Source organism: Streptopelia decaocto, assembly GCF_964273445.1.
Source record: "Streptopelia decaocto genome assembly, chromosome: 2".
In the NCBI taxonomy this organism is placed as follows: Eukaryota; Metazoa; Chordata; class Aves; order Columbiformes; family Columbidae; genus Streptopelia; species Streptopelia decaocto.
Window position 1 is genome coordinate 75944848 of NC_138655.1, and position 22937 is coordinate 75967784.

A 22937-nucleotide genomic window follows, 5' to 3' on the forward strand; every position below is an offset into this window, starting at 1 on the left:
GCCCTGAGGAGTTCAATTTAATTTGGTTGGCAGGCATAACCTGAAATAACATCTGGAAGGTCAAGGAAAAGGTCTCTGGCAAAATAAGATTGTTCCTGCTAAATACTAAGGATAATCCCTAACTGCTGTCATCTGTAAGGATGTTTTCACAGATTTTTGAAGACGAGAGAATCAACATGTCCTTGGAGGACTTCTAAGCAGTCACTTGACAACAGTAATGTGTTTCACATCACAGCCTCTATTACCAAGGAGAGCAAAAAAAATCATCCTAATGTAATGGCACAAAAAATGACTTTCTAAAAGGTTGACTTGAAGTGTTTTACGTAAAGAACTGTATGCCCCAAATGATACTACAGTTATTAAGAATTATATATTCCAAAAGACAAATACAGTGGGTTTTTTTTGTTTTGAATCCAAGAGTCCCTCACTGAGCAACAGCAGCTGCAGAGCTCTGAATCCCAGGTAGGTTAATAGCAGCTACCTGTTCTACTCTCAGCATGACAGTGGGATGCCAACCAAGTTGATAGGGTCTATGCTTTAAACAGAAAATCCACAGTAACTACCAATGTGCTGTGTTTTAGCAATGCAACTTTGTGATGCACATTCTGCAGATCTTGAGAAGAGTCATGAAGTTCTGCAAATATTTCTTTAATGCCAGGAAACAGATATGTGTCAATCATCCAAGTATTACCTAGCTTCTTGAAATCTAGACATCAATAAACAGCTTTACTTTTCTTCTCAGTCAAACCTATTCTGCAATGATTCCTCCTGTAATATCATTTTAGACTAGGTTTTTTCACACTCTAGCAAAATGTCACCCCTCACTGAAAATGGTAGCTGACATAGTTTCTGTCTTGGCTGGAACATTAATATTTAGTAGATCAAACCCTGGTGCATTGTCAAGCATGTCCTCAGAAATATTTTCTAAAATAAGAAGATCTGGAGCCTATATCATGGCTGTGACTGATTGCGCTGAGCCATTTTGTCCATCAGTAAATGTACATTTGGTGCAGTACTGTTACATGTTCCATAGCACACAGCAGGTGTTTGATTCCTTAGGTACTACTAATTGTAGCCTAGGTTTGGTAAGAAGAAAACACCAGCTGAAAGGAAGCATATTAGTCAAAACCAAGGCTTCAGAGTCAGTATCTAGCATCAGTGCTACAGCCTGGGCCATCATCCTGGTGTAGCAGTAAAGATTATTGCATATGCAGTACCTTTGAGATCACTTCTCTCTGTCTCTGTGGCAGGAATCCACAGGCACAGCAGCTGTCTGCTGGGCAGGGGCAGCTCTATGAGGTGTCCTGGCAAAACAGACATTCACCGGGAAGCATGTCCCCTCAAGGCCCTGCAGCACATGGGGAAGATCCAGGCTGGTAGTGGCCTTCACAGTGTGATTTTTGTAGTCTGTTAACCTTGTGCTTTCTGACTGTGCTGGGGTAATTTTCTGTAGGCCACACTTCATATTATAAACCAGGATGCCTGCTCTAAGAGTTTCTCTCCTGCCATGGAAACTCTAGACCTCCCTAGGAGTGGAACATCAGTTGTTTAGGAACCAGAGACATGTCACCCCAAATACTGCCTGATCTTTCAAAATAAACTGCCATCCATTTGGCTTTCCTTAGGATAGTACATTATGCTCTCCACATTTCTGTAACTTGCTGTTCACAACCAACTGAACCGTTTTTTGTGGTGAGAGCTAGGCAGACAGCTGAGGAAAAAAACTAGGACAGCACTGAAAAAAACCACAAACAACTGGTTAAGAAAATAAATGTGTTTTGAAATGTTCAGCTAAAGAAAAACTGAAAAGCATTAGCTTTTGATGTTTGGCTTTTTCAATGCAAAATGCTTTCAAAATAGCTCTAAAAACTTTAGGGAATAATTTTTATTAAGTCTTTTTAAAATGGGAGAAAATATGGACATGTCAGTACAAATGCTGGATAGTTTCAATTTTGCAATATTTATTCTGTATTCTCTTGAGAGAACTTGAAGAAATGACAATATATTTCCTAGCATTTAAATCTTACAAAATCAAAATATTCTATCAAAATAAAACCATATTCAAAAGAATCTTATATTTTTTCTACTCTTCTCACCCACTCTATATATGCCCTTCCTTTTGCCATAAACTTCTGTGATTTGGAGTTACATCTGTTACTGTCTTAGGTTTCCACCTGCAAATTTTCCGTATTTCCTCTGTCACCCAGGTAATAACTCATTCGGAGGAGAGATTTTTCCCGTATGTTTGTTTAGTGCCTGTTGGCACTAATTCTTGGCCTTGATGACAGTCAAAATCTAATAACAATCTCCTAACATTCTCCTCTATAAAAAAAATTTAAAACTACTTAAGCCATGGGTATTTCTTAGATGCAGAACACCTAACATATTAGCAAATAGACAAGGATCAATATGTTCACCAAAAACACCAAGTAGGCTGAAATAAACAGATTTGATTTTACTTACAATAAAATATTTGTTTATTTTTCTTTTCCATTTAAATCATAATGGCCTGCCTTCCACTCATATTATTATGTAGGCCCTACTGAAAGACTGAGTAAGAACAAAATTTTAGGATTAATTATCTCTAAATGCTGAGAAGATGGTATAAATGTAATGTTTGTTAGGTAATTTAAATGGCTGGATAGATACTGACAGGAATTAAATTAGTCGCTGGCAACATATAGCAACCTGTTTCTAAATCTTCTTTTTAATTTAAAAAAGCCCACTGTGAAAGACTGAAATTGGAGGATTATATACATTAATCCTGCCATGCCCTTTTGAATGTGAACATCATTTAGAGTATTTTCTATGACATTTAATTTATATTTATCACACCAGAGTAAAAACATTTACATGTTTGGTAAATAATGAGGGGGAAATATCAATGTACTTGGAAACTGAAATACCCAATTTCTTTTTTTTTTTTCTTTTTATTTATTTTATTTTTTTTTAATTTTTCCTTGTTCAGACAAATTGAAAGTACTGGAACATTTCAACTCCTCAGTGCCATGCTGGCACTTTTTTGATATGCCAAGATAATATGTCAGGATGAAAATGAGCTTAATTTTAAAATAAACAGGACTTTTTTTGTTTGTTTAAGTTATAGGTGGGAGTTTTTTCACCTTGCCTTTCTGCAAGGGAGGACACAAAAGGGCTGCATATGATAGCATCGCATGTGTTTTATTGCAGCACCTTAATTGAAATATACATATACTGGAGTGCCACACCAAACCTTCACATTTTCCCTTTTTTTTTTTTTTTCTTTTTTTCCTTATATAGGCCAGTATCTTGTATCCCACCAGCAGCTCTGCTGCTTGAAGAAGTTAATCGTGAACGTACTATTGTGGTTAATGTTGAGGGGAAAAAAAAAGAGTTATAAAATTGTAACTTGGGCATGTGTCACCTTTGCACTTTAAATCCAGACTTGAACCAGCAACCACTCTGCTGCTGACGTGATGGCCAAAGGCTTAATGTGAAGGATTTAATGACTGGTTGGACACAAAGTCATACAGTAAATAAAGTTTAAAGTTGTATGACTCATTGATCAACTAGAGGCCTTAAGGTAGATGTTACAATGGAAAGCTAACATAATACACACATGCATTTCATCAATATAGAACTTAGATTTACCCTTAATATAATGAACTTCTGTTTTCTTCCTTAGTAAGATTCTTGCCAACTCAGCAGAGACCATCTGGTAACTTTCTGTGCACCCGGCAGAGTACAAAGTCCTAACGTACGCTGCCTCGGCTGCTTATGCCAGCCAGACCTTAGCACAAAAATGATTAAACTAAAAGAGATTTTTGCGTTTTACTGAGGAATTTACTAGTTCTGTTGGAAATTTCAGGCCCAGGAAGGAGAGCTGGGCTTTGAGGAAGGGGACAGGTACCAACTTCCCCCTGAGGAGCCACAGGGCTGTTCCCAGGGCCACGAGAGAACCCGCGGCCTGGAACACTGACCCTCCCAACAGCTTGGAGTACGAACGTGGCGTTTCTCTTTGGTTTGGGGTAAAATTTAGAAGAGTTCTAGCTGTATTTTGTCTGGTGCCCGTACCCTTCCCGCTACAGCCGTTGCCCTCCGCCGCGGCCGGCGCACCCAACGGCCGCCAACCGCCCGGTCCCGGACGCCCTGCGCTGCCCTCCCTCCCCCTCCTGCTCGCTCCCGCCCGCAGAAGCGAGCCAGGCGCTGCCGGAGGGGGCAGTCACCCACCAGGGACCATGGCGCTGCCACCCTGAACGTCGGGCCGCCCGCCCCGCGCCGGTGTAACCCGGCCCGGCACGGGCTCCGCTGGCGGGCCTCCCGGTTCCCCGCATCCCCGCCAGGCGGAGCCCGCGGCAAGAGCGGCGCTCTAGCCCAGCCGGTTCGGTGGTTCGGTCTCTACGGTGCCCGCACCGCTCACCCGCGCGGCACCGCCCCCCGTGGTCACACCACTCGCCCGGCCCGCGCTGCGTCAGCCACACAAGATGGAGACCGCCGAGGAAGGTATCGCGATCGCTTTGCGCCCCACGCTAACCTCCGCTCCCTTAGAGCCGGGTGGGGTCTCTGCCCGTGCTGCCTCGATGGGTGAAGGGGCGGGGGAAAGGGGCGTCCATGAGCCCGGGAGTCGCTGGGCGGGCAGGGGCTGTTTACGCTTAGAGGGTCTTCGCGTATCGGGGCTGCAGGTGTCCGGGCCGCGCTTCCCACCCGCACCCTTACTCCGCCGGGCCTGCCGGTGGTGGTTGCGGGGTGCAGGCCCGCGGGCTGGTGCGCACTTGGGTCCCCCTTACATAACTGCGGCCGTTGGGAGCCGGGCGCTGCGTGGGGGTGGGGGAGGGGCGGGTGGTGCTGTGGTAACACCCGGCGCGGGGAACCGGGGCTCGCCCGGGCCGCCTCGGGCGGCGGGGACCCGCCAGCGGCTTCTACCGGCTACGGGTCTTCTGCATGGGGCTTTGCTAGGGGGGAGGTGAGGGTCTTGGGGGCCGCTTAGAGGCCTTGTGTGAGGAGATCCCGGCGCGGAAAGCAGAAGCCGGAGAGCTTACACTGGGGCAGTGTGAGGGGCCGTGAGGAAGGGGCTCCGCCGAGTCGTGCAACACCTTTGCCCGGACTAGTTTTCCCTTGTCCCACAGACGCTGTCATACCCTGTCCTGTAACTCAGCGAGTTTTAAATTTCCACTTTCAGTTGAATAATAATAGGAGCTTTAGCTGCTGCAGCTTCTTTTGCAAGGTTAACTTTGTTATGTATGCTGGAAAATCTATTTGAAAAATTGAAATAATAAAACGATGCCAGAGCTGACAGGTTTCTCTGTCTCTTCTGCAAGCTACTAACAATACGTAGTAACATCTCATTTTAGAAACTAAGTTGACAAAGAGATCATAGTCATGTTTTTTTAATGTGTAGTTTCCATTTTTAAAGGGTATTGCTTTACTTGAGATCAAATGTGGGAATGCTTCGTCAGCACTTTTGCTCTGCTCAGATAAAGTTGAGGAGCTGTGTAGTTCAAGCTGATAATGCAGATCTTTCATAAACCAGGACTTCATATTGTAGTGTAAACCAAAATAAATAAAGGATGTGTGTTGTGCTATGTTTCTTGCAGCATTCGAGCTTTGTTTGTCATCTTAAGCAATAACTGCAAGTATATATTGCAGTACTAATACAGTTCCAAGGAAAGCGTTTCCGTCTTGTATTTTGTTACTTTGGCGTAATTTAGAATGTAGCTTTTTATCTGGTCACACTTCATTTTTCCAGCTTGAGAGAATTAAAAATAAACACCCTGCAAAAATGTGAAGCACCAGGTGAAGTAACACAGCACCTTTGTAGAAATGTCCATTGGGTTGTGCTGTAGCCATATTTAGTACCTGTGAAAACAGATGGTTTATCAAAATACAGGGTTTTTAAAATCTCAGCTTTTAAAACTGCTTGCTGCAACTTTGTCATGCCTCTGTAGACCAACAGTTACATATCCTGGTGAAATTAACCAAGTGAAACTTTGATTGCTTGGCCTCTGGTATCCCAGAAAACCTGGATTGTTGTAAACTGCAAAGTGGATACTAAGAAATGACCAGCTGAGTTCCAGCCACTCCGGTAGTTGGTAAATGCATCTAGGTGGCTTTGATTCAAACAGCATAGTTCATAATTTGTTACAGGCTGTTAAGAGTGGTAGTCTTTGATCATACCTGCTTTTACAGGGTTTAGTATGGGGAACAGAGAGAACAGGAAGTGAAAGTAGAGGGGGCCGTTAGTTACATCTTAAGATATTGTGTTCTTTAACGAACCTTTCATGTTAAACTCTACACTTGAAATGTGGACTTTTCTGATTTTGTGTTTTGTTTTATTTGTTTGTTTGGTTTGGGTTTTTTTTGTGTTTTTTTTGTGGTTTTTGTTGGTTTGTTTTGGATTGGTGGGGGGTTTTGTTTGTTTGTTTGTTGTTTTTTTAATATATCTTTAGAAATAGATATACAGGTAACCTTGGATATTATATTGTAGTCTTATCAATGTTACCCTGAAAAGCTCTGAGTGGCAGGATGAAAGTAACTAGTCTATATACTCACTTTCCATAAATACCACAAGAGTGTTACAACTTCTTCTACAGTTTCAAACTCCAATTCCCACTATTAGAATTCCACAACACTTGCCAGAACACTGAAGAGGCTTCCCAAGGTTAGAAAGCTTTAAACACTAGTAGCAGAAAAGACTGCATTCGTCAATTAAGGAGGAAATCCTGCTCCAGTATTATTGTGTGCCTGAATCTTTGCTACAAAGTGTCTAATGGACTTTCCTAATTATTGGTAGCTGATTAATGATATTATGTAATGTGAGCATTGCTTCTCTGTAGCACCTGAAAGCACCAGATACCAGCTTTTGCTGATGAGAGGGACTTCTTTTTAGCTAAATCAGTTTGTTGCTAAATAATATAATCTTAACTTCTGCATATTGCAGTGAAGAACATTCGGTTAGAGAGGTGATAGGCAGAGAGACGTTCTCTGGAGGAACATAAAAGAACTGTATTACCCAAGGTCATTCTTCCCAAAACACATGCATGAAGAACAGGATGCAAAGTGTGTGTGCAAGTAGAAAAACAGTGTCTGTTACACAGTGGAATTCCCTCTGAAACACGATAGTAGGTCATAAGGTGCATAGCTTCACATGTTGACCCTCAGTGGTGTTTATTGATTTGAAGCTATCATCTGCATAACAGTCCATATTGTTACATGCATTGCATGTTTATTTGGATTTATAAAACAAGTGGGAATATCTGGAAATTCTCATAGCCTTTAGAAAAATAAGATTTACGTTTAACTGATTGTGATAAGCTAACTGAGGAAATCCTTTCTGAAATAAAAAATTAATTTGCTTTCAGTAAAGCAAATTCTGTTTTTTTCCCAACAGTCTTGAGAATAAGTGAATGGTGTGCTGTTAAAGCCAATGGACCATTAATGAGTGGGTTCAGAGAGCTGTGCAGGTCTTTCGAAGAACAGTGTGTTTTTAAGTCTCTTTCTTTGGTGCCAGAGAGTGTTCTTATAAAGCAGTGGTTTCACATCATGGCTCTAGTGCTTGTTTGACCTTTTATCAGACTGATCAGCATACAAAGTTGTCAGCTCACTGTAGCAAAATAGCTCTGTTTGAAGGGGTGCTGGAGGAAGGTAGGCATGACATAGCTAGTGGTGGATCCTGCCTGTCCATTGAAGAGACCTGTCCTGTGCAGCCATCTGGAAATACTCTATGATAAAAATAATTTGTTAGGTGAAGTAGCAGTTTTAGTCGTTCTTGTCAGCAGAGAAACCAGGGGCTCTTGATGTTTGCAGTGATACGTTGCTGCTTGATATGGCTCTGATGGAAGTACTCTTTATGTCTGTTTGTACTGTGTTGTGGTTTAATACCCGCTGGCAGCTAAGCCCCACTTAGCTGCTTGCTCACTCCCCCTTGGTGGAATGTGGGAGAGAATCAGAAGAGTAAAAGTGAGGAAAGTCATGGGTTGAGGAAAAAGTAGTTTAATAGGTAAAGCAAAAGCTGTGCACACAAGCAAAGCAAAACATGGAATTCATTCAATACTTCCAATCTGCAGGCATCTCCAGGAAAGCCAGGCTCTATCATATCTAATGGTTACTTAGGAAGACAAACACCATCACTCTGAACGTTTTTGCCCTTCCTCCTTCTTTCCCCAGCTTTATGTACTGAGAGTGATGTTGCATCATATGGAATAGCCCTTTGGTCAGTTGGGGTTGGCTGTCCCCGCTGTGTCCCCTCCCAACCTTTTGTGCACTCCTAGGCCAGTGACTGCTTAAGAACAACTAAAAAAATCAGTGTGTTATCAACATTGTTCTCATACTAAACCCAAAAGACAGCACTATACCAGCTACTGTGAAGAAAATTAATTCTATCCTAGCCAAAACCAGGACATAGCATCACTGATGTGGGTATTGAATACGTTTCTGTTAATTCTAGGGTTTTGGCCTACATGAATGAATTCAAATCTCTCTTCTAGAGATAGGAAATTATTATTTGTTTTGAATCACTTGAATTCTTATGCTTTATGTGTAGAAACTGTTCTAATACTGTGCTACACGGATATAATAACATTGTGATTTCTTTATAGAAAAACATAAATATTTTAAAATTTGGTACCTTCTGGAACTTTTTGTAGAAAAACATTAACTTTTGAGGATTTCAACCAAGAACAAAAATATGTGATTCAGACTTGAAAAAGTGCATTTTTGGTATTCTTGCATCAGTACTTTAAGTTGGTATTTTTCTAACAAAGACCTCTGATGTGTTTCTGTTACAGTCTTGCAGGTTTGCTGAATAGAGGTTGATAGAGAAATAATTAACAAAAGAGAAAATGCTGAACTTGAATCTTCTGTAATAAATAACCATTTTATGTTCATCTCCTTAACAGAAGTAAAAGAATGAGTAAATGGAAGATACCATGCATATGTCAAGCAACTGAAATATTTTTATTTATATTTGCTTCTGTCTTTAAGTACTCTGGATAAATGAATGATATTAAGATAGACATCTGTTCTTTAGAGGGAGAAGTTTACACTAAATTCCTTGTCCACAAAGCATCTTGCACTCTTCAGTTGTAAGAAAATGTCAAAAATAGAGAATAAAGAAAGTGTGGGACCTATTGAAGTATTATTGAAATTGTTAACTAAGAAGCAGACAATGTGGCTGGACTGTGGACTGCTAAATGGCTGTATTCAACTCAGGTAGCAAATTCACAAAATACCTATTTCTGTTTATTATGATGGGGTTTTTTTCCCTTCATCAGGCGTACCAGGAAATGTCCATGTTAGGTTGAAGAGTAGCAAATGGTGTGTTTATATCATTGTTAGACATTAGTAAATCTATTTACTCAGCCTCCATTTATCTTGTTCAAAATTCAGATGGAATTTTTCCATTTCAAAGTCTCCACTTTTAGGAAGATTATCCTTTACAATCTGTATGTTGTTTTAATGATAACTTTAGACAAAGAGCTCCTCAGCATGTAGTTTTATTGTGTCTATTTCCTAGAAATCTTAAAAGTACAATAGGACATGATTTTTATAACATGATCCGGCAGATAATATTCTTGTTGCTTTTTCTGGTGATCTCTCTGTCTTCATATCTTACATCAGATGGAATCTGTCTTTCATCCTCTTTCGATTGATTCTGGCTTCTTTTTGCTACATGATATATTTGCTAGAGTTTAATTGTATAATTTGTCTTGTAAATTTGAGTTCTTTAAGCAGTAGTGTAATAAGCTTTATGTCCTTGTCAGCAGATATATGCAGAGTCTGTCGATCTGAAGGAACTCCTGAGAAACCTCTCTATCATCCATGTGTTTGTACTGGCAGTATTAAATTTATTCATCAGGAATGGTAAGTTCTGTGTTTGTATGGGAGTTTTTTGTTGTGTGGGGGTTTGTTTTTTGTGTGTTTTTTTATTTTTTTTAATAAAACACATATACCATGTTTGTAAAAAGAATACTCTCTAGATCTTCAGGTTAACTAGTAAGAAAAAACAGTTTGCAGTGGATAGTTTATTCCAGTTCACAAAAAAAAAATCAGTAACTTCATATTAAAATTAAGTACTAATAATTGTTTTTTATTAGGACTACAATTCTGCTCATCTATCAGTTTTATGAAAGCTAAGCAGAAAGATCAATATGTTTAAGCTTTTTTTTTTTTTTTTTTTTTCCCCAGTTGTAGTTATAAATGAAAAGAAGTAAAAATACCCTAATACTTTTTGGTCATTTTGAGGTGTATGTTCGATCAGGCAAATGCTAAAATGAAACCTATAATTCTGGTCTATAGCAGGTATTCCTTTTGATGGTGTTTTAGTAGCCATTCTTTCACAAATACAGCAGTTCTGAATCTTAGCTGTGTGCATATATGTGGCATATCTTGAAATATTTATAAGGCTTGGTGTCACTAGTGGGTGTCCATGTCAGGATATATACTTTGAGTTACTAGCCTTTTGAATAACATACTCAAAGAATGTACTTTCAGGACTGTAAGTGATGTAACTGAAGAGCTGCTATGACTCCTAGTCAGTTTACCTTCTTTACTTTTGAAACTTACTTGATGGTCTAAATGGACTTAATAAACATGTTAATTTAAGTTCTGCTTGATAGTACCAGTGTCCTGATTTATGTTCTGAAACAGAGAATTGGTGTGTTTTACTTAATGGAGGAATAAAGCAGAGAGATGTAATAGCGTGTATTAATATGATCACTTTTTGTTGCAGCTTAGTTCAGTGGCTTAAACACAGCAGAAAAGAATACTGTGAACTATGTAAGCACAGATTTGCTTTTACACCAAGTAAGTGTATTTTACTGTTCCTATTTTTTCAGAATTTATTTTCTTTTTTTGTCTTGGTGTGTATGAAGTGATTACTTTTTCATTCAGCATGATGGATCCAAACTTGTATTTTAACCTCTACATTCTTGTTTGTCTTGCAGTTCTTATGTATATTATTGCAGACTGTGTTTGAATGATGGATAATCTGATTCTTTCATAATCGTACCTGAGCCACAAAAGTGTTATTCTGTACTTTTTCCAACTGACTCAGTCCCATTCTTTTGTTGCCAACATTACAGTGTAATGGCGCATTTTCAGTTTCACTGATAAATTTAAGTGTTTGGAAATCTGAATGTTAAGGTGAAACCACAGCAAAATTTGAATTTGAAAACCAATTTTCAGTTACCTTTGAGCTATCCACCTGCAGTGCTACCACATGATTTCTGTCAGTTTTAATGCAAAATATCTTGACAGATAATGCAAATGGTAATTTTTTCAGTCAAGATACAGTGACTACTCAGTATTACATTGCCTTTTATGTTAGATTCAACTAAATAGGTTAGGCAACTTATGATGAAGAATGACTGTATCTTTATAAAGTTCCAAGAGGATTCTTAATTACATTTTAACTGATAGTAGTAGAAATCAGTGAGGCTTTGGCTTGGTGGCAGGCTAGGCTCATTATCTAGTATTGCCAACTTATTTCTTGTTGAACAGGGAAAGTGGTTCTTGTGCTTTGTATTTTTTCTTTTTAAATTTATTCATGCCGATTTATTCTCTATAACTGCTGAGCTCAGTTCTTCATGATGCAGGTATGTTTTGTTTTGGTTTTTTTTTTTAAACTGACGAGTATCTGCACTGTAGAAGCTGTCTTGAATTGGGAAACATGATGAGGTTTGGCTGTTTTATATCTGTGTGATACCATAAAAATCAGAGCTCCTTTTCAGTGTAGCCAGTCCCAGTTAGAACGACAGAGCGCTTATCCCATTACCTGCTCCCTTCTTACCACCTTTTTTGTTTTTTTTTTTTAAACATTGGTGAAAAAAACTGAGGCTAAGAAGCCAGATGGTTTAGCTCATGTATTTTCTGTTCCAAAAATCCTATAATCCACGTTCTTCCTATGTACTGAACCTCAGAATTTTCTCTTTCTGCCAACCATTAATTACACACATTAGACCATCCTTTTTTAAAATTATCAGCAGTGAAACGTATGACATTAACTCTGTCTTACCACTGTGAGGAGAAAAGCGTATTTTATGTTGATCACAGCAATGCTTTCAGGTTATTGTTTTTAAGTAGTACAGAGACTTGTGTAAGAAGTGTAAGAGAGATGTCTTTTGTTTGCAGGTTTTGTTAAACATTGTTATAAAGGCATTATATTTGGAAGCTTTGCAAATTAAGAGTGATCACCAGTTCTAGAGCTCTCTACAAGTTAGTTAGCCACTTTAAAAAATGCCTTCTGCTGCTTGGTCCTCTACAGAATTTAGCGTGCAAGACCAGAAAACTGCATTTCAGTGATTTAGTAGTTCTTAAAAAGAAATAAGTAGTCTTGTATGAAAAAAAAGAAGTGTATAGCATACAGAAAAAAGAGGATGAGAAGTTCTAAATGAGATGCACTTTATATGTGTGTTACTATTGGTAACTAGAAAGCTTATTCACTGTCCTTATCAACAGAGGTGTTCTGGTAGAAATTTAATCCTTGACTGACATAGCTGTTACCAGCACAGCTTGTAAAATAGTTGCAGATTACAGACACGTGAGAAAACATAATTGAATTACAGTGTCTTAACATGTTATCATTTGTCATAGGAGCCTTGGAATTAGTAATAACTGAAGCTTTTTCTTCACAGTGTAATAGAATACTTCTTCTGCATTTAGCCTCTAGCAAAGGTTGTCTTATCCTCCTGTCACAGACTGGCCACTCCCCACACTAAGCACCCTCAGATTATAATGTTTTCTTCTTGGCTTTCCACATTGAGAGATGTGTTTTTTTCTTACCAGTCTGCACACAGTGCTAGTATGTGTCAGGTGCCTCGCACAGATTCCTCCAGCCCTTTGTGCCCAGCATGTCTTGTTTTTGTTATTTCTCTCATACAGTTATAGATTCCTTAATTTCTCTTATCTCTCTTTGTTTGGAAGATAATGTGGATGTCCAGTCTGGAAGCTGGATCTGCTTGTGGGAGCTGGGACAGAGTCACAGGTGCTAGAGAGAGAATGATAAGGCAGAGATGGGACTGATGTATGTGCCAGTCATCCAAAACAAAGTTGGATGTGGCCTGTAACCATGCCATGTTTAAAGCACTTTGAGATAAGTTAATTCACCATGGGATGTGGTTGAATAAATGCATGTATGTAATCAGTATCTGTGCTTCAAGGGGCAGGCACTAAGTTGATAATAATAGTGCAGTAATACCAGCAACTTGACTTTTAATTTAGCTTTGTTTTCTTGTTAAAGTTGTTGCTGTCATTCTGTTAAAAATGCTCCTTTGCTGGTATAACATTTTGTGTATGGAGTATTTATAAAACATTCCTAGTGCATATAAATTCTGTAACATCTAGTGACTTCTCTAGCACCTGAACTAGTAGGTTAGTTACTGTTTGTAAGGAAGGAAGGAAACAGTAGAAGGTTCAACTCGCATCTTGGCAGGAGTACAAAGGAACTGATTTTTTTCTTTTGAATAATAGCATAATTCTTTAAAAATGTTTAGTCATGTAAGTAAACGACTTGATTTTCAATTGTAGACTTTGAAGCTAAATTTTATGTGTTTAAAAATCGTAGTTCTTCAAATTGTGAATTAATGCAACTATTAAAAAAAATAAACCATGGCTTTAGATTTTTTAGACTTTTTTGAATTATGTCAAGGTGGTTGTTCATTTTTAACTTCCTACCAACATGACTTCCTTTCATTTTACAATCAGATCGAAGGAAGCCGTGTGAGTAGGATGTTCTTCAGTTCATAAATTATTATATTCTGAAATGAGCTTTTGATTTATGCATGCGAAGTTACTAATTCAAGGCTTGCGTGCACTTGGACCTCACTGTTTGTATTGTTGTAATCCTGATTTGTTACTGTTCTTGTTGTTTGCCACCTTTGTTCACATGTAACTGTTAATATGAAAGATTTTTGGATCATTTGGATTCATTGAGCTTCTAAGCTATCCTATAGCATGCGGAGATTCTCCATGTTGAGTATTTAAGCTTGGGGTTTTTTTTTAATTAATCCATAGGCCTTGATACTATTTTTTTTAAATCATCTTAAAACCTTCTGGATGTGACTAGTATATCTAGCTTAATGTGAAAGAGTTCATGGTTAATAGATTTTAAGGTGAAGAAAAACGAGTATCACTGACATAGTTGTAAAATACTATATATTCATGTTTTAAGTAACTTGTGCAAAACACATCACTTAATAATTGCATGTTGTTTGTAGTAATGCTTAGTTTATTAAGTTCCAAACTTTTGGATCTTTAATTTTGTACACAATTATCTGTAAGAAACATGTAATTATATTAAAATGAGTGACCCATTTTGTTGGGCTCATCATTCCAAGTAAATAAGATTTCATTGAATGGGCTAGTTTTCTTACCTGTTTATTTTGACAAACTTTAACATGGTGGTCCATAGCTTCAGCATTTCTAGAAAGTCTATTTTGGAAAGACAAACTTCTGAACAAAATACGACATGCTGGCACAGAATTCAACATGCATGCTGCCAGCTCCAGGGTGCAGAATTAACATGCAATTCAGTTATGTATGAGTGTAATTCCATGTTTTGTTAGACCTGTGGCTTACATGAGAATGGATGGTTCTTTTCTCCTTTTATCTTAGCAGTCTGGAGCAAAGTCTATGTAAGTCTCAAGGGTATAAAATGTAGAAATATGGAATGGTTTGGGTTGGAAGGGTCTTTGGAAGATCATTAGTCCAACCTAAAGAATAACCCACAACTCCTATTTTACCAAACCCGTGCTTTAACCCATGAGATACAAAACACAGGGTTTTTACTTATGAGTTACATAGTTACATAGTCTTATTTCATGATCAGTGCACAAAGATGATTGAGGTGGCATATAATGGCTTGGAAGCGTAATAGTCAATTGAAAATCTATGGGTAAGAGGACTGTAAGTGTAAAAGTTCTGTGAAGTAGGCTAAATGACAGTTTTACCTAACCAAAGGTAGGTGTTCTGCTTTCTTCCACACTAGGCTGACTTGAATGGGGAGAGAGTGAGAAATGAAATAGGATACAGTTGTGTTGTGATAGCTGTGGAGCAAAATAGGACTATTAAAAAAATATGAGCCTTCATAATAATTAGTGGCAGGGTTTTTTTGATATAGCACATCAGAAGGCTGTTTCTAGTGTCTTTCTGCAGCTCTGCTTCTCTCAGTGAAAAGATGGTGCACTATATGAAGGGACTTGTGGGAGTGAAATCTGAAATCCGTCGGTGTAATCTGTATAGTATAATCTGTAGGGAAAAATACATTTGGGATTTTTTTTCTTTTTTGGGGAAGAATAGCATTTTTAAAATGAAAATGGCCAGTAACATGAAAGCTACAGATAGCTTTCCATTGTATTATATACTACTTCATAATGATTGTATATCTGGCTTCTCTTTTTATCTACTTTTTACCTTGTGCCAGAAGTAGCCATAAATGGGGAAGATAAACATATTTAAACCTGTACAACCTGTTTTCATTTATTGGGAATAAGCCCTTAGAAGACAGAGAAAGCCTTGGACCATTGCTTTGGGACCAGTTAAACATTGCTGGTTGGAGGTGGATTTGTACAGGGATTCTACTGCCAGTATGTGACAGGAAAGAGGAGCAAGAGAGTTTTGGGTTTGGGAAGAGCTTGGTGGTCTCTCTGTATTGTTTGGGTTTTTTCTGTTGTGCAGCTGGCATTTGGCAGCTACAGAGAGTGCCAGTACTCCTGATGTTGCTGCTGTTTTTTTCTCCTACTTTTTTTTTTTTTTTTTAATACAAGCAACAAAAGCGAAGTCTGAAACTATACAGGTTTGCTAATTTTTATAATTGTCATTATATATTACATTATCAGAACATACAGGTATTTAAAAAGCCCCTGTTATTGCTCAGATACTGCTCTGATCAGAGCTCCTTTCTGTACTGCCCGTGTCATGACTAAATATCTCTCCTATCTCCTTCCAAGGGAAATTGTGTAGGCAGTATAGTTTTCATTTAGATTAAGCTTTGGTACTTTGAAAAGGCTGGGAAAGAGAGGTTAAATTAAAAGTGTTAGTTTGTTTTATTTCTTCTTAAGTTTGGTGGGAATTATAGCATTCAGGTTCAGCAGATTGTCCCTATTGTGTTTGTCAAAGTACAGTTGTGTGATGTTTCTATTAAAAAGCCTCTGAGGAAATGGGAATGATGAGAAAGCTTCCTGTAATAAGCCTAAAGGTATCACTTTGGTAAGCCAGACCACTGGGAACTTTTTTTTTCCCCCACACTTTCCTGTTCTGGATTTTTTTTGTCAGCAAACTGTTTCCCTGAAAACAAGTCATCATTGCTGTCTGCTTTCTTCCTTATTTTTTCCAGGGAAAATTTAATTGGCCTCTAGTAGAGAGATTTTTATCTGGAAAAACTGTAGTAAATAATGCAGGAAATCAGTTTCTCAAACTGAGTTAGGAAAGATGACTGGGATGGGAATTAAGGGATGGAGGAAGGGTAAGGAAGGCACATGTGTGAAAGGGAATGATGAGGAGGTGTGTGGGGTAGTGGGGTGTGGATGAAAGAGGTGGAATGTGGAGACAGAATGGCAGTCAGACGCAATGGTGACGGACGCAAGTGGGGGGATTAGCTATGAAAATCACTAGAAGCAGGTTTCGGCGCTGCAGTGTGCTTGTGCACCAGGTGTTCCTGTCATGCTGGGAATTTTTGCCTTTCACCCACCCAAATGTTGTAGGACATAGAAGGGCTTTATCTTGTCATCAAGGTATAAAGCTTCGAGTGGTAAAAGTTTTACATATTTACAGGTGGGGCAAAGCAGAGGAAAAACAGCAGTCTTGCCCCACCCCAGCTTCTGAACTCATCAAAAGTCACAAAATTGATAAAATCTGATGGATGTATCTTGTCTTCTCTGAGTAATAGCTACATTGTGCATTTTTTCGAATGTTCAGTTGTAATGTTAAAGATTTTAGAAAAATGAGTATGTAGAGGTGCTAATATTTATAACCATTTCAGCTTTACTGAGTTACAATGGGCATCCTTTTTTGCAATTCCCTGTGTGAGTGTTCAGTAATTCCAGAAAGATGATTTAAAAAAAAAAAAACAAAAACAAAAAACACCTTTAAACTGTCCCAGCTTCCCCTAACAAATCAGTCATTAATGTTTTCTTTATAACCTCTGTTGCGGTTCCAAAGTGTTGATCAAAATACGTTTTTTGAAAATGGAAAAATACAAGCTTCAAAGTATCTACTGAGTTCAGTTTTGTCAGAGTGATACCATGTGTAACAAATACACTCTTAAGTATTCTTCTAGCACCCTTAACAAAGGTTTACTTGTTTCCTCTGATAATTTTCCACAATGTTTGTTCAGTGTGAGCTGAGATATCTTTAGTAAGGCGTCAGGTGGCATTTTCTATGGTACTACCAAATTGTGTACAAAATCTGTTTCTGTAATAAGAAAATTGTAAATTGGTAGACAGCGTCAAAATATGTTTATGTCCTGCTTTCAATTTACTGCTCTGTGTTCTCACAGCTGCATTTCCCTAGTGTCATATTTTCAGTCCTTTGTTTTACAAATTCGAGTTCCTTGCCAGATACCTGACAACTAAGAACCTTTTGAAATTTAAAACCAGTTACTATTTGTCTTATGGTTACTGTTTTGTTGTTACTTTGTGTCAAATATAATCCACACCTTGTTTAAATGCACTGAACTCTCCACATTCTCTGACTACTTCTGCATGTTGATACTGCTTTTCTATGTTCTTTTCTCTTTACAAAAAAAGAGGGTTTTTTCTCCAATAGAGGCTTTGTCTCTGAGATTAGTAAAAGGATGATTAGGAATACAGGTAAAGGTAGAAGATATGTTAATTAGACAAAAGGGGGAATGCAGGTAGATTGCATGAAGCAGTATTTCTCAGATTTTTAAGTCAAAGGATTGTCCATGAGAGGGAAGGAAAACTTTTCTCTAGTACTTATTACAAAAACCGGATTTCCTTATGTACTTAAAAGTATGTGATGTTTTTAAAAATAGTCCATTAATTAAATGTGATAAAATCTGCAAGGTCAGCTGTTTCCAACATAAACGTTAAACATGCAAGCAGCGATGTTTTTGCAACTCCTAACTGTAGTTTATCTGTCTTCTTTATTCAAGTCTGTTATGGATACTGTGCATTATGACTTCTTGGCATCCATATAAGTGTGTAGAAGCTAACTAAATGTAATGAAATTGTTAGAGATAGATGTTTTGTAGTTGTTTGCAAAAGAAGCAGCCCTTTCACGTTTTTTTCTTGGCTTTTGAGTAGAGAGAGGTTTATGTAATATATAGATGTTGAATTTAAAAAGTGAAGAACTATTATGAAAATGTCTACAGGCTGAGAGATTTGCATTATGTTCTGTAATAGGAGTAACCTTAAAATAAATATTGCGTGGTATGAAATAGATACCTATTGAAAGTAAAAGTCATTCTGTAAATTTCAATGTCTGTAGATACTTAATCAGTTTCCTTCAGTTTTCCAGTCCATGGTGCCTTCATTTTGCCAATTTGTTTTGAGGGTTTTTTGTTTGTTTGCTTGCTTGTGGTGTTTTGTTTGTTTGTTTTGTGTGTGTGTATGTGTGTGTGTGTGTGCTGTTGGAGAGCAAGTGGAATCTAAATTATCCAGCACAAACAAATTGACAGTATGCAAAACTGCTGATTGCTCTTGTTCCTTGTGCTCTTTCCTTGAACTGGGTTTATAAATAACACTCAGGGATATCTTTGAGGTAGTGCTGAGTGGGAGGGCTGCTGAATTTAGAATCTGCTTTTTCTTGCAGGCTTGAGCTTATTTTGAGATAATCAGAGTTTAGAGCTGATAAATAAAGCTATAAAGAAAAGTTCTCTAAGTCAACAACTAGCTTGGAGTTTGTTAAGTTTTCCTTTCCACTCAGTACACAATGTAACAAATGTGTCATGTGAAGGTTTTTTTGTTATTTGTTTGGGGTCATCTCTTGGGAGTCTGTAAAATATGCTTGTTCTTCTAGTAAGCTTTTGCCAAATACAAACATTTTGTAGTTGGCAGGACTGTTACATAAAGGCTTATTTAAAGGAAGAACTGTTTCATAAGTGCCTTTTCTACACAGTTTATTCCCCAGATATGCCTTCACGGCTTCCAATCCAAGACATCTTTGCTGGACTGGTTACGAGTATTGGCACAGCAATACGATACTGGTTTCATTATACACTTGTGGCCTTTGCATGGTTGGGAGTAGTACCTCTTACTGCATGTAAGTATTAATTTTTTGTACTGTAATACTCTTATATGCACTTATATGCCACTTCCTGCAACAAAGTTTTGTGAGACCGTTGTTCATTTATTTAGACAGAGTAATCATAAATTCAAAGTCATTCCCTTATTTGCACTCAGAATTTCTCACTATTCAACTCCTAAGCCAGTGGTGCGATGCAGGAAGGTGGTAAGAGATAGGAGAAAATACATAAAAGAGCTTTTAAACTTCTTATTCCAACAAAATGCCTCTTTTCAATTATCTTCTTTAACATCTACATAGAAGGGTTTTCTTGATATGTTCATTAATATTTGGATAGAAGAATTGTCCTGGTTTTTCTGACCATCTATAAATGGAAGTGCAATATTTTTTTAGTATGAAAAATGAAATTATTTTACAGTCATACATAAATTGATTAGTAAAACTCTTCTTTAAAAAATCTTAAACAAAGGCCTATAAGTAGTAAAGGAATTTAACAGAAAAAGAGAGCTCACATTTGAGTTACTGTAGTATGCAGTTTGAAATTCATGTTTCAAATACAAACAAAAAGAGAACCATTGATGTTTCAACAAGCTAAAATACAGAGCAGATGAAGAAAGACAAAAGGGTTACAGCATTCAGTTGAGGCAGTAATTGGAAATGCATCTTTACAAAGTAATATACCCATTGAACAAAAGAGCAGGGAGACAGTAGATGTGTCTCCCTAGACAGTTTCTCAGTGTTTTTTGTGCTTTTATTTGTAGCTGCCACTGACTTAGTTTGAGGATAGCGCAGTACTGGCATCAGCTGTAAAAAAGTGATTCTGTTTCTACAGTCTGTTCTTCCTGTGCAAGAGCTTTTCTGGGCATGGATTAAACAAGGTTTACAAACTGCTCTGCCTTAAAACATACTGCGAATTTCTTCATTTGGTTTTTAGATTAAAACTTGGCTTTCCAGCGTTGCCTTTCAAAATGTGAATCACATACAGTTTTCTTACTAAACTTCTGAAGGACAGCAAAATCATATTCAACAGATTAATTAAGGGAGTTATGTTTCATAACTGTCTGAAAACCTGATGCTGGCTCTTCAGTAATACTGAAGTATTGCAAGAAGTCGCCACCTATAACTTGGTTATCTAAAACTTTTTTTTTTTTTTTAACAAATGTTATTTTTGGTTTTTAATACTTGTTTACTAAGCCAATGTAATTATTGACCTATGATCTTGATTTATGAGTGACCCGTTTTTGTTTGTTTGTTTGTTTGTTTTTTACATTGTCTTAATTTCTGTCTCTAACATTGCACATGTACCCCTGTTTATGTATTCCTTTAAGAATTAATGTGTTGTGAAGGGTAGTGTATTTGCACAGGAAGATATCCAACATGATTGAGCCATTCAGTCTAGGAAACCTTGAAGAATCCATTTACATTTGAAATTTGTCAGAATCTGTCTCTTGGATGTGATTTTGTATAGGTCTTGTTTTCTTACATTAGATGCCTTTAATGTAATCTTTACTTTTCTGTAACGTTTACATACTTTTTATTGTTGTCTTTTGCCTTCCCCATTACTGTCATATTGTGTGTGGCTGACTTCACAAAAAAGTAGCATTCTCATTATTTTATTTCTGAAAGAAAAAGGTGCAGCATGAAAAAAACTTGTCGAATGTACCATCTCTTTGATGTATGTTTGAACAAATCTGTCCTCTAGAATAATGTGCTAGTCATGCAGTTATCCCATTGTAGGATAAATTCTACAGTCTTTTTTGGTAATTTGACTTCATTATTGCATACCCATCTTATATGGTTGAGTAAAAGGAATTTATCTCTGTGCACACCCTCAGCATAATCCCAGCAGGCTCTGTTATGCTGTTAGTATCCTGTTAGCACAAAGCATATTTACATTAGTGGATTAAAAAAGCCAGTTATGCAATTTTCTACAATCTGTTCAGAGAAGTAGGATTAATTGGGCCGATTTAATCCAAAGTGATTTTATTCTCTGTGATAATTGTACTTAGCTGAATGGTTTGTAGAGTGAAATACCCAAGGTACTTACACAGTACACAGAGTAAGAGAGAGACATACACACTGAGTAAAGTGAGTGTGTATACTAAGGCAGTAGGAAATCCTAGGGTGAGAGTTGTCTGAAGTACCTCCTTTATCTCAAATTTTAAAAATCTACTGTTCACACACTGATATGGCATATGAATGTACTTCTCTGGAATGATTCAGTTGCCATTAAAACCAAACAAACACAAACAAACAAAACCCCACCACAACACAGCTGAAGAGAATGGTTTATATATGTTTCATGTAATTATGTAGCAGTTAAAATTGTGGGGTTGTGTAATAGATCTACTTAAATTGGCATGAGTAAGTATGAATGGAATTGCTTATGTGAGCACCAGAAGAATCAGCAGAAGAGCTATAAGGAGTGTTTGCTGGTTGCCAAAGAGCTCTGTATATGTGATTTCATTCAAATCAAGAGGTAAAACATACAGACTAAAGGTGTCAAGAGAATGAAAAAAAAAAAGACTGGAGTTTTAAGGTATACAGATAAGGAAAACAGGAGAGCTCTGAATTTTGCTTCAGACTCAAGAGGGGTGAAACAAAACAATGAGGCAAGGATTCCAAATGGCATCCACTCATGAAGAGTATGAAAGGCAAGTCTAAAATCAGTTCATAAATGCAAATCAAGAATAATCCAAGACATATAACAAGGATTTACTAGCTAGTATCCTTTGTCTTCAGTCTTATCCACAAGTGATCCTGTCCAGACCACTTCAAAATACATGTGTTAGTGCTTGTATGCGAGTGAGCAAGTGAAATCTGTGAGGGAAAATATATTGCTTAGACATCAGTTTGTGTAGGTGTTTTGTGTAATAAAATCCCCTTCCTATTCCATAAAATCTCGCAATGATTTTTGTTGCAAGGGTTTCCTTCCAGTGTAGGGTAATTGGAAGTATAAGGCTTGTGTTCTTTGACCTTTTCTGCTTGGCAAAGATCACAGTGATATCTAGCCTCTTTGAAGTTCCCCTGCCGTGCAGCTAGATGGTAGGCAGACTGTTGAAACTCCCTGGAAGCAGAGGATCAGTATCATCTTGCTAAATTTGATTCAGTGATTGTTCAGTAAAAAATGTATCAGTAGTACTGACTACAATGAGACTGAACATTTTCATTAGATCAGATACAGCCATTGTCTCTCTTGTGTTCTATCTTACTCTAGAGCTTTTAATTTTGCATTGTTATTTTGTATTATTTTCTGTCCAAAGTCAGAACTTCAGTAGGAGGGGTGGATTGCACTGAGGATGTATGTTAACTTCCTCCAAGTGCTATATTATGTCTTATATAAAAGGTGAGCATAAACAGTAGACCTTCGGAGCATTTCTGGTGTATTGGTTCATGAGAGATGTAGAAACACAAACTTTCTGTATGTTCCAAACAGGTTTAACCAAGAGGTAAAAACTGAGCTCTTTATTCTAGGTCACAGAAACCATAGTGTGCCAGTATATGCTTGGGTACCTATGCCTGTCTAAAGGGTGCAATGAGAATCTTAAGAATTGCGTTTCTGGGTATGAGTGCTTTCATTCGTCCCTCACCCTGTTCTGAGCATCTGTGTCATCCTCCTATGGATCTGAACCTAATTTTTTGAAGTAGACTATATACCCTGATGACCTACTTTTAAGATTATTTGACTGAAGAACTGTGGTAAAAAGCTACCGTTAACTAGCCTCAGGTAGTCATCCATAAAACAATTATTTAAAACAGTT

General features: G+C 37.7%; 1 protein-coding gene across 3 annotated transcripts in view; it reads left to right on the top strand.

The window, feature by feature from the left end:
• The first annotated feature begins 4425 nt into the window (after positions 1-4425).
• The window catches only part of MARCHF6 (membrane associated ring-CH-type finger 6), a 53427-nt gene continuing 34915 nt past the window's right edge, over positions 4426-22937 (top strand). Inside the window, exons 1-4 of one of the 3 annotated variants that reach the window (XM_082044027.1) lie at positions 4426-4482; positions 9741-9837; positions 10706-10779; positions 19051-19194. In XM_082044027.1, coding sequence (XP_081900153.1) covers positions 4464-4482; positions 9741-9837; positions 10706-10779; positions 19051-19194 — 334 coding nt within the window. In that variant the 5' untranslated portion in view covers positions 4426-4463. Of the gene's footprint in view, positions 4483-9737; positions 9838-10705; positions 10780-19050; positions 19195-22937 lie in introns of all 3 variants that reach the window. The other 2 variants (XM_082044026.1, XM_082044028.1) reach the window with 2 other exon arrangements.